The sequence below is a fragment of the Cryptomeria japonica genome, chromosome 7 (assembly GCF_030272615.1).
Source record: "Cryptomeria japonica chromosome 7, Sugi_1.0, whole genome shotgun sequence".
In the NCBI taxonomy this organism is placed as follows: Eukaryota; Viridiplantae; Streptophyta; class Pinopsida; order Cupressales; family Cupressaceae; genus Cryptomeria; species Cryptomeria japonica.
Genome location: NC_081411.1, coordinates 84808026 through 84820599, shown reverse-complemented (window position 1 = coordinate 84820599; position 12574 = coordinate 84808026). Strand labels below are relative to the sequence as shown.

At 34.3% G+C, this 12574-nt stretch overlaps 1 protein-coding gene across 1 annotated transcript; it reads right to left on the bottom strand.

Moving 5' to 3' along the window:
- Positions 1-2815: 2815 nt before the first annotated feature.
- Positions 2816-3587, bottom strand: LOC131856447 (secoisolariciresinol dehydrogenase-like). Its single transcript, XM_059208245.1, has 2 exons — positions 3530-3587; positions 2816-3360 (listed from the first exon to the last, which is right to left on the bottom strand). Exons 1-2 carry the CDS (start codon positions 3585-3587, stop codon positions 2816-2818), a joined length of 603 nt encoding a protein of 200 aa, XP_059064228.1.
- Between the last annotated feature and the right edge of the window lie 8987 nt (positions 3588-12574).

Genomic DNA, 12574 nt, shown 5'->3' with positions numbered 1-12574 from the left:
ACAGTGTTAGTCACAAGGATTTGTTGATATCTCACAATGTAACCATCCAAAAATTGTAATATTATGGATTTTAGAAATGGATTGAATTTAATTCAATATGGTTTTGATTTGGTATTGAATGGTTTGGTATTGTGTGAGATATTTGATGCCCTAGGCGAACTGGGCATGTACATTTCTTGTTTTTCTATAACAGTCAAAACGGTCTCGATGCAGAGGGCATAAATATCTAACGAACCATTGGATCTTTACAATTTTTGGATATGTCTTAGAAAGACTAGTTATCTATGTCTCCACTGGAGAGATTCCAACAATGTTTTTTGGGTTAAAAGATATGAATAACAGAATCAGAAATATCAAAATAGGGACAATCAAGTTTGTCATTTTCATTACTAGTCCAAATCATTTTGCAAGTTGGGGATAAGGTGTTTGTGGATGATAAATGGGATGTAAGAGGCCATTTTTTTAATCAAGAATAATGCTTGAATGCAGATTTAATTGCTCATACATTTAAATGTTGATTGGTTGGTTGTTGGGATAATATGTTAAGGATGTTGATAATGCCTCTAACTGTTTGAAGAATTGTGTTGATATATTGGGCTTCATGGATGATTTGGAGTCCTTGATTGGAATTTCATGATGCTCTGCATCACAAAGAGCAATTATATGCTCACATAAGAATAACCCTATGCAAGAAAAGAGATCTAATAATGAATAATGCACAAAGATGTATAGAAGAAAGAAGAAAAATGGACTTCATGTTGCTGCCCCAAAGTATTTTAAAGTGAAACAATACCACCACTAATGGTAAAGAGCTCCCATTAAATGGGCGAATTATGCCATAGGGTGAAGAAAAACATGAAGGGAAAAGAAGTGCTAAGGCACGATGTTTTTACCAAGAAATACAACTAGATCTTCTGTGAGACAAATGTGTGCAAGATCATATTGTAGTTGAACAACTTTCTTAAACGCATAAATTTTTCTAAGAGAATGTGAATATGAATCATGAAAAATGCAATATTCAATACCTTTTACTTGCTTAATACATTTTTTTTAGTTTGAGGAGGGAAGGAAATGTTCTTGTCACATTTCAACCTCCAATAGATTCTTGCAGCTAATCTACAAGATGGTAAATATCGTCTTTCCATGAAGAAGAGGGTTTGTTAGGAGAAGAAGTTTCATGATCCACAATTCTAATTTTGCCACTATCTATGCCATCTTAAATAGATTGTTGAAAATCAGGGCAATCATCAACATTATGGTCATGGGTTTGATGAAATGAACAAAAAGGATGCTTTGAAGAAGAAGCATTCTTGCAGGCTCTCTTGATTTGTTGTTTTTGAAGGTAATCATGAAATTTTTGAAGCGTAAGGAATTCATCCATAGAAAGAGGGGTACCACTTCCTAGGCCTCTTGTAGTAGTTTGTGTAGGAGGATTTATAGGGGCACGAATTCCATGCTCAAATTTCCCAATTCCTTGTCCTTTAAAACCTTGTTTTGTAACTATATGAAAGCCACGACTATAAGAATGTTGCAATTGACTAAATGGAGGAACAAGATCATGAGCTTCTTTGAAATCTGATGTGTAAGGAGGTAGAAAAGGATTTATAGATGAAGGAGAAGTATCATGTGGAATGAGAATCTCTTTGCCTTTATCAAGCTTATCCTTTTTGGAAGATTGGGGAATAACATCTTGTTGGTAAACAGATTTGTCATTGCGGTCATTTACCTGAAACTGACCTTGTTTGTCTGATAAGCAATGACAAACATTCCAATAGTTGGAGAGATTGGAGTAAACCCACAATCTTCCTCTGCGTTTGAGAGGGGCAGCTCCCTCATATGATAGGGGTATTTAGGATTTTGTGTACTTTTAACCTGAAAGTACATAAAGGAGAAAACATAAAACTAAAAGGAAATAAAGATAGAAACCCCAACAATAGACATACAACCATCAACTGAGATTTCCCAACATTAGCAACAAATTACAATGGGAGTTTATAAGGTAATATGCTTAGCCATGAGATGACAATAAAGAAGAATGACAAATCTCAACATAAAAAGAGATAAGATACTTCAACACATTCAAACTAAGATACCAAAGGTTGCTTGTGCATCATCACATTAATTGTACAGATCACATATGCATAAAAAGACTACCAATTTGACATACGAGAAATCAGCAATGATAACACACAAATACATTTAGAACACACAAACTAAGACGTATTCTTCATTATCCTTTTGGAAATATACAAGTCCAAAATCCTTTCTATACATAGTGCAAATCAAAGTGTCATTACAAGTTTCTCCTGGAATTCCAGCAGAGTTTTCCCCTCTGTAAAAGTCTCCCCCTTTAATTACAAATTGCCTTCCATTTATAGGCTCTCCCTGATAACTAATTAGTAACCACCCAGTAACTACCTTTACATTTTTCAGTTAGAAACTACTTGGTTTTTGCGAAAAAAAAGAGTTTAGTTAGAAACTACTCAACTTTTATACAAAAATAGTCAATTTCCTAACCTTTGACTAAAGTATGACAAAATTCATAATTTCCAAAAGATAACTTAAAACCAAGTTATTGATTTTGTCGGAATGACCATTATGTATTCTCTTAACCCGTGAATCGTGCTTTCTGACTGTGTTTGCTAAGCAAATTTCCTTTCTATGAACATAATGCCTTCTTGAATAATAATGGGAAAGCTTGCATTAGGTATGACTAATTCTCTTTCCTTCGTTTTCATTGTCACCTTTCATATCTCAACAAGCATCTTGGGAAAAATACTTGTCATCGCAAATCATCCCACACGTTAGCCACTCCTCAATCATCTTTGTCACAATCCCAAAGGATGACACAACATTCACACATATTCCTTCCTTTGCCAACTCCACTGCACCACTCTTCATCAAACTCCAACAAAGCATTCTTGGAAGCCATGTAACCATGAGAGGCATTATCAGTCTTCATCAGTCCCAAAACACTGCAATTGAAGAGTATGGAACTAGAGTTGCATGGAATCATGACCCTTGTAGCATGCTTCATTCCTACCATAGCTCCCGTAACATTCACAACCATCACTCTTTCCCAAGTCTCAACAGAGACTTGTGTGATGGAATTACCATGAGCATGCAACATACCCGCATTGTTCATCATGATATCTAGACACCCCTTCTCCTCTATCGCTCGATCTATGACCCCTTTCACATGGGTCTCTATTGCCACATCACACTTCACAAATGAAGCATTCCCATCGAGCTCTTGACAAACTTTAACCCCTCCCTCTTTATTGATGTTAGCAATGTACACATAAGCACCTTCTGCCACGAATTTCCTAGCCGTGGCTGCACCTATACCATTTGATCCACCTGTCACAATTGCATTTGTTTGATAATTTTTGAAATCTTTTCACCACAATCAGTTTGTGCAAATCTGACATTATCGTGTGCCATAAGATGACATGTATTCAGAGCATTCTGTCAAACAATTCAATTCCATTTTGCATGCACGTCTGCCAAAGCATTTTCAACTCAATACTTGACCAAAATTTCCTCATCGATATGCCTCCACGCAAATACATTTCATGAATATCCATTGCCCACAGGCAGGGCCTTGGTGTACCAGAGCTTTGGTGTTGTTTATGGAGATTTAAGTCTCTCGCCACTATATGTATATCAAATTAGTTATGTTGAAAACCGTGAGTACTCAGAGGAAGATATTTTTGAAGTGCTGTCCGTAATCATCTGAAACTTTGACTTTGGTGCCTCTATTCAAGTATGTCTTGATTGTGTTGAGAGATGATGAAAATGGGGAAGGAGGGACATTTGCACTTTATTCGTTATTATGCAGACATTCGAATATCAGCTTTTTGCCAAATCTCCAATCTATGGATGGGGAATTTTTGACTGCAATTACTGTGTTTTTTGTAGCTGAAGGGCTAAGGTAAAAGTGCTCGTTCTTACTTCAGCCATATTATATATATAACGGTGACATCATCATGTCTTTCTGGATAAATCGATGCAAGGAACGACATGGTCAATCACTTGAGCGTGCCAACCAGTCTGCAGATTATCACACTAAACCAGACCATGTTTCTTCAAGGCTCTCCATGTTAAACAATTCATTTGCCATTTTTAATCTTCCACTATTTCATTTCACGTGGTATTCAGTCAAATACTTCACATGCATCATACATGGTGTTTTATCAAGCAACTACGACACTGGGTAAGCTTCCACGATCTGCAGTTATGATCATAGTGGTTCTTTCAAACAGCTGCAACGATACATTCTCGATCCTGCGATCTGCATGCATTTCAAACTCCATTGTTTGGCAAAATTGATGTGTCTTAAACCTAGTTTGAAAATTTTATTTTATCGTTGGCAGGGAAGATGCTGGCAAAGGTTGTGGAAATCGGCCTCACACTTGTGGATTGCACTTGCTTGATAGTTTCAAAATCATTTCAACCATGGATCTTGCACTAAGAACACACCATGAGACCCCATTTCTTTGAGGGATTTTGTCAAACAATTTGCATGCCGTTAGTATGTTCCTCCTTCTGTACACAAACCTCCTAAAGCATCACATGGTATATTGTATCTTAGATCTGGTTCGAAGCTCCCATTTTGCACAGGCTACGATGATGGAGTCAAGAACCTGACCAATTACAAAACATCTGCAACTATATTCAACACACATTCAAAACCTGGAATTTGAAGCTCTTTCCTTTCTCTTTTTTTTTAATTCTTTCTTTTTGATGAAATTTAAAAGAGGTTAAGAATGCTAAAAAATTGAGCATTTCTAACCTTCTTGACAAAGTGGAGCCCACGAGATTAAGAAATGAGGTTAGGAATGCTCACTTTTTTAGCATTCTTAACCTCTTTTTTTTTGTGTTGTGAGAGGTTAGAAATATGGGTTAGAAATGCTCAAAAAGTGAGCATTTCTAACCTTCTTCTTCAAAGACTATGATTTTGACCTCAGAAACCACTGATCACAGAGGAGAATAAAGGAGGAATGCAACTGACGTTTTTAGACAAATTTTTCCCTCAAATGACCAAAATAGAAATAATCTAAAATATTAAAATATTTATTTGAAAAATAATTTAAATATTTTAAATTAATGCTCATGCTTGACAAAAATGACATAACTTTCAAACGGTCAGGAGCTAGGTCCTGAAATTTGAAACACGCATCAATGGTAGGGAAATGGGTCCACACAATTATTTACACCTCATGATGAATCCTAGGATGAGATATTTTAATCATTTCTAGGAAACAGACACCAAAATTTGAAGGTTTAATATATGACAAATTACGAACTAGGTTCAGGCAAAAATTGGCCACATGACACAAAATGATGCTTAGATATCGACTGTCAACTGATTTCCTTGAATTTGTGGTAATTCTCAAAATTCTTCCATTTTTCATATTCTAACTAGTAAGGACCTTGGATTGCATGTTCACTATTTACGCAAAAACAACTATTAGATCTTTACTCGACACTGAGACTGATTTGAAGTTCAAATTTTATGTAGGCCAAATATGGGGGCAACACATCTTCATCATCTAAGAGCTCATTTTTAGTGATTTCTATATGAGGAGAAAGGTCATAAATAAAATGCATGACATCATCCTCCCTACATAGACTTTGATGTTGAAGATAGGTCTTAGGAGAATAAGGAGGATCTAAAGATGTAAGAATGTTGATGTTTTCATATTGCCCCCCTTGCTCAAGGGCATGTGTAGAAGAAGAAGATGGATCCATATTACTTTCCAATGCTTTCTCTCTTGCAAAAGGATCATTGGGTAAATAATTAGATCTCATTTCATCCACACAAGATACCCTAGGAGAGGTACAAAGATTAGGATCTCTAGGTTTAGAATCTATAAAATCTTTAAGATGATTAACATAGGAAATGCATTTTGTTAACAACATCACAATAATGCAACATAAATGATACATGAAATCTTTGAGATCAAATTGAAAAGAAAACAATTTGGAAATCCTAACAACACAATATGACCAAGTGTTATGAAGAAAGAGAAGCAACGAGAAATGGAAGAAACTCTTATCTGACACATTATAAACATATGCAAAAATTAATGTAATCGCATGCGAAAGAGCAAGTAAATCCAATTTATTAATTGCCATTAAAAGTATCTTAAGTGAAATATGAATTTGTTGGAAAACAAGATCTAAAATTAGGACCTTTTTGTGAAAATCAATTTTAAGATGTGAATTTGATGAATTTTGAATTTGTGTTTGACCTTAGAGAGTTTTAAAATTGATAAAGTACGTTGATTCTCTAGATTTGAGAAGAAAAATACAATCAATTCCATCTCTCGAAATTTTGCGGAAAAAGTCAAGGATCATTGCGGGAATGGACACGGTTCGACCAAATTTTTTTGAAATTTTCAAGGATGATATAGATTATCATTTTAAGGTGGAATCCAAAAAAACAACTGATTTGGAGATGTCTAGATCAGTCAAAATTGCAGTCAAAGGTTGAAAATATAAGAATCTTAAAAATTAGGGTTTTATGATTTAACTACTGAATTTTTAGAATAAAGAAACATATTTGAATTATAATTTTGAAATAGTAATCAGATCTATAATGAGCAATTAAAATTTTACACCTCACAAGCTTAATTTTCTCAAAATGAAAAATTAGGGTTTTTATGCAATTAACCTCTAAAATTTGCAAATAGATTAAACTTGAAAATGAAAATTTGAGAGTCAAATTGAAATTAATCAGATCTAAGAATAAGAAATTAGAATTAATGTGTAAGACATCAGGTTCACCAAAATTTAAAGTGGAAAATTGGATCCTAGTGACTTTGCACTTGGGAGAGAGAAAGGAAGCCACTAGGATGATTTTTACTTGGGAGGAACTTTACATTCAAAAGAGAGGCTTGAATCCACTAGATTCAAATTCAAGGGAAACAAGGATGTGAGTTCTGAGTGGATTGCAAGTGGTTGAATTATGATTTACCCTCTTCTGTAAATGAGAAAGTTGACTTGTTGAATATGTGGAAAAGAGAGGAAATGATTGAAATGAGGAGCTACCAGTTCAGGATCGCGTTGTAACTTTGGATCTGAGCTAATTAGACTGATGTAGATCTTCCCTACAAATTTGGAGAAAAGTTGTCGGGACCATGGCGGGAATGTACATGGTCCGCCATGAAAAGGGTTCTTCTGTCTCTGCAAATGAAGTCCAAACTTGCAATTATAGCTACACACCTGCAACCTACACATAGAAAAGAGAGGGGAATGGTTGTGGATAGGGGTTTGCCTAAGTCAAACCCCGGTTGATGAATCAACCCTGAAAGAAAGTAATTGTAAATACTTGAATGTAAATAATGGAAATGTATACCATGTAGATCTGCATCTTGTTGATGATGATTGCTTTGCTTCTTGAATGTAACCATAAATATTGTATGAAATGGAATGTAAAATGACAAAATCCTAACACACATACATGCTTGCAAATGAATGTTGTAATGTTTCTCCAATGGATGAATGAAGAAGAATTGAATGCTTGATGATGACCTTGGAATCCCATATATTCTCCTTATGCCTCTTATCCCTTATCATCTGTCTATCCATCCTCCTTTCAATGACAGTATTGAATTCTCTTTTATACATGCCTCAAGGATGTATTTTTAACCACTGAAGGCCGACAAAGAGGAATTACAAACCCCAAAGACAAATTGTGCATAGGAGATCGGGCAGATCTGTCATAGGGCCACCCTAAGGGGTGAGGAAAAGGGTGACATGCCCCTATCCTAGGGGGAGAGGGGGCCATGACCCTGTCCTACCCTATTTTGGGGCCCAGAGAGGATGTAGAGTAGACATGGGACATGAAGGAGGAAGGGTGAAGGGGTGAGAATGCAGAAGTAGGTCTTGGTTAGAGAAGAAGATGTCATCGCCAAGGTGAAGACCCAAAATATGGTTGAAAATGTAGGGGTCGCAATTTTATGACAGTACACTTGGTTTAAGTTGTCATCGTCACAAATACAATAGGCTCTTAAAGCAAGGGTTTTGAGGATCCTAAATTTCTCGCCAGTATGGTGATACGAAGATGAATGAAGATATAAGTCAGTATGGGTAGTTTTGTGAAACACTTGGCGACCAAGGGATCAGTCAGGTTTTTTATAGATTAAGACATCAAGGAAAGATAATTGGTTGTTGGATTCAAGCTCTTTGGTGAAGGCGATAGAAGGAGAAATATTATTGAGGCAAGCATGAAAATCCTCTCATTTTTCCAAACCATGTTGCCAACAAGCATTTGTATCATCCATATATCATTTCCACCACTTTGGTTTGAGGGGAAAAGAATGTAAGCCCAGTTCCTCAAAATGTTCCATGAATAAGTTAGGTATAACCGGCAAGAGAGGGGAGCCCGTGGCTACACCATCAACCTACTCATAGATAGCACCTTGGAAAGAGAAGAAGGTTGACCTTAAGCAAAGTTCCACCAAAAGGCAATCTCCTCATTGACCTTACACTTGACAATCTTGATGGAGTCAGGGATGGGAACCTTAGTGAAGAGGGAAACCACATTGAAGCTTACAAGGATGTCATGAGTGTCCAACTTGGTGTCCTTGATAAATTGGACAAAATGGTTGGAATCTTTTATGAAAGAGTTGGATTTACCAACAAGCGGAGAGATAAATTTGGCAATAAAATATGCTAATTTGTAAGTGGGAGATCCAATGGTGTCAATAATGGGTCTCAAAGGAATATTGGCTTTGTAAATTTTTGGGACCCCATATATACACGAGGTCACTCGCTTGGAAGGAAGAAGACGTAGTTTGGTAGCCTCATCCAAGGAAGAGTTGGAAATAGCCAATAGATAATAAAAAGCTAATAAAGTAAAAGCTAATATTGTTTTTTAATATTTTAATTTTGTTAGTGTCTTTACTTTTGTTATTATTTTCTTTGTAATTTTTTCCCCTTGTCTTTTTTATTAGCTTTTTCTTTATTTTTTCCTTTGATTGTTATTTTGTAGGTTTTTTGTCCTCTAGCTTTTTGGTGGTCTCTTTGGCTATTTGGTTTTTTTCTCCTTTATTATTTTGGTTTTTTATTATTGTTCTCCCTTGATCCCCGTGCCCTCTCCTACCCCTCATCTCTTTTTAATCTCTCTTAGATATGAAACTCACTATTTTTCATCTCCTTGGAATTTCTGATCTTGATGATAAATCATGGAGTGTGATTTGAAACGCTGATAATAAAAACTACATACACAATCGAATCTAGAAAAAATCAAGAGTAAACAACATGGATTGTGGAAATCTCATAGTATTAAAATTTATGTGTCAATCTAATAAATAAAATATATTTTTAATAAATCTTCAAAAATAATTTTAAATTATCTCCCTCCACATTTTTTAATAGACATATTTAAAATATGTATATTCATATATTAAAGCCTTCAAAATAAAATACTCTATATTAATCTTTTAAATATTATTAAATAAATTTCAAGTTTCACTCACAAATGTAACTCTCCATTTTAAATGAGTGTATTACACTTTTTCTTAAAACTAACAATTATATGTCAAACATAAAGTAAATAAATACAAAGAAAGTGAAAAATGGCAAGTATTATAGAATTAATAAATGTCTAAACAAGCATCATTATTAAACTACAATGAAAGGAATATTATTAAGATTCTTACTCGGTTTTCTTCATGGTGTAGCCAAAATAAAATGAAACTTGTTGGAGCCCCTATTTCCACCATTGATGCATTTATGGAGTGTATCTATCCCTTTTTTAATGCTCAAAGAAGGCACCTACATATTTTTCATTTTTATTCCAACAACCCATCCTAAATCATAAGGCTCAATATGATAGAAGAAAATGATGATTGTCTTGCAAGCTTTGACCATAAATTCTAGCTTCGTCAAATATCAAGAAGACTTTCCATTTTTGAGAATGTGAAGACCAATGGTCATTTGATCAGTATTTTTCTCTTCTCCTTCTCTCTTCATATTTGAAGCATTTAACATTTGTATCAAAGGATGAGTTTAGGTTATGTAATATGTATCATTGAAACAACTGTGAATAAAGATATTGCTTTTCTTTCTTGTGGATGTAGTCTTTAATGATGAACCTTGTAATTCATCATGTTATGTGTCTATTTATGATTTATTTATTTTAGTTTTACTGTTTATTGTCAATTTATCTAGTCTTTAACATCAACACGTCTCTGGCCAAAAAATTGATACTATGAAGAGAAGCACTATTTATGGTTTCATCCCCAAGTTTCAACTCATATTTGTCCATGAGCAATTGGATACACATGGATTTAAGGGAATTGTAGCTTGGTAAGAATCTTTTTAACATCTTGTCACAATAATTAATGAAAATAAAAGTAGTAGTAGATGGTATTGTAACATCAAAAGCACCATCAATTGAAGCACTAGCCATGGCTTCTTCTAAATTTTTAGGTAATAAATCCCTAACAACTAGCTCATATTTTTCAAAGAACACTTGCAAGCCGAAGGCATCTAACGAATCATAGATCCTTCTTGCTAGGGTGTGTTTGACATCTTTTCTTTCATGATTTATGAACACATCAAAAGGAAAATGCTTCGTCCCAGATGAGGATGCTACAAAAGTAGAAGCTAATGAAATTTTGTTGAATAGGAAAATGAGAATGAAATAAACATGATATCATAATCCATCCACAAAATTAAAACATAATGCAAAATAACCTAATATGACTATTAATGCTATAAAAAAGAAATGCACAAGAAAGTGAACACCAAAATCAAATTGATATCACAAAAATGTATTCCTTTGATCTCTCTTCATTTTTTCTTCTTTATCCTCTAATTTATGTTGCTCTCGAATAGGTGAGTGTAAATATGAAAAAAGAAAGAGTGATTTGGTAGTGTGATTGTGAGGATATTCGAAGGATCATGGTTGTGAGAATGAGAAGTGAAAGTCCAATTTATAGATAAATAGGGGTTAATTGGATGGATAAGATTGATTTGGGATTGAAAATGATCAACAAATGAGATTAAATGAGAGGAATTGTTAAGAGAGGATAAATAGGAAATTGCATTTCCAAGTGGAGGAAGAAATAGAAGAGTTCAAGTGGAAAGAGAATTTGTTAAATGTGGAGATAAATTAGCAAGTGGGAGTGAGAAGTTGAGAGGAAAGTGGAAAGTGGAAGAGTTAGAAGTGAAGAAAACTTAGCATAAATAGTAGATAAGTGGGGTGAATTAATAAAAATTATTTATTAATTCCTCCACATGTTAGTTAATTAGGCAATTAAATAAAATAAATTTATTTAATTGTGAGAAAGATAAAAGAGGAAATAAATTAATAAAAATATTTATTTATCAAAGAAGGGATATTAGAATAGGGGTGGAAATAGTTAAATAATTATTTGCCCTAGGAATAATTAATGCCGAGAGGAAAAAAAGATTAAATAATTGACAAAATTATTTCATCGAATAGTTGAAAAGAGTGATTATGGACAAATTGATAGAAAATTATCAAATTGGAAAACATAATCAATTAATTAAATAAACAACATTATTCAACTAACAAGAGATAGGCACAACATCGATGAATTATAAAGACCAAATGACCTATACGAAGACATGTTAATAAGAAGTGTATCCACAAGTTGTAACCAATTTTAGTGTCTACATTTTCCCCCTCTATATGATTCAAAGAATTGTTTCAAAGAAAAATTGAGAAAAACGACAGTAAAAGCTACCCTAGCCATAACGGGTTGCAAGGGACCCCCCTCAAAAAAATGGGCAAGAAATAAAAAATAGAAGCCAATTTGTCAAAAATACTGCTAGGATTCCAAAAACGTGAAGAGAAGTGAAATCTAAGGTCAAATGAATAAGGTATGAGTCCTGAATTTATAGTTTGTGTACTAGAGCACAAGACCAAGAGGACTGACTAAAGAAGTGTTAGTAAGAGGGAAAAATTAGATGGAGAATAGTTAGTAATAATGAAATCTTTCTTTCATAAGTGCACTTTATCTTTAGAGAGCTTTATTTAATATAGCAAATGAATGCATCACACCATGACATATAAAGCTAGAATAATTTTGAAATCCATTTGTAGAAAACAGCCACATTGCAAACAAGGCATGCTTCAATCCATCCTAAATATTGTATGTTAAAGGTCAAGATATGTGCAATAGTCACAAAGTTAACATGCCATCATAGACACCCAAGACATACCTTCCCAAGAATGTCAATGAAAAGATCCCACAAAAATAAGTCTAAAACAAAAGACCATGAACCCTCCCGACCACTCTAATTACTTATGGATATCCTTGAGTAGCATAGGAACATGACCAAACATGCATCAATAAAAGAAAAGACTCACTATACCAAGCAAGTCAACAAGCAGTTTGATCTTATTGTCAAAGTTGATAGGTTGTGTTGGATAGGATGATAATGATGTTTGGTTTCAGGAATGAAGTACCCCATTTAAGATGGACATAGTTTGGTTTCGAGTATACCGCACCCTATATAATTTAGATGATAGTTTATATAGGATTGATAATGTTGATTAATTGACATGACAAGTTTGATTTGTCTGATTGTT

Excerpts from the sequence above, each read along its gene's own strand:
- LOC131856447 (XM_059208245.1), bottom strand. The coding sequence starts at position 3,587 with ATGGATATTCATGAAATGTATTTGCGTGGAGGCATATCGATGAGGAAA. Across the intron at positions 3,361-3,529 it reads GATGAGGAAATTTTGGTCAA|GTGGATCAAATGGTATAGGT; the intron begins GTATTGAGTTGA and ends CAATTGTGACAG.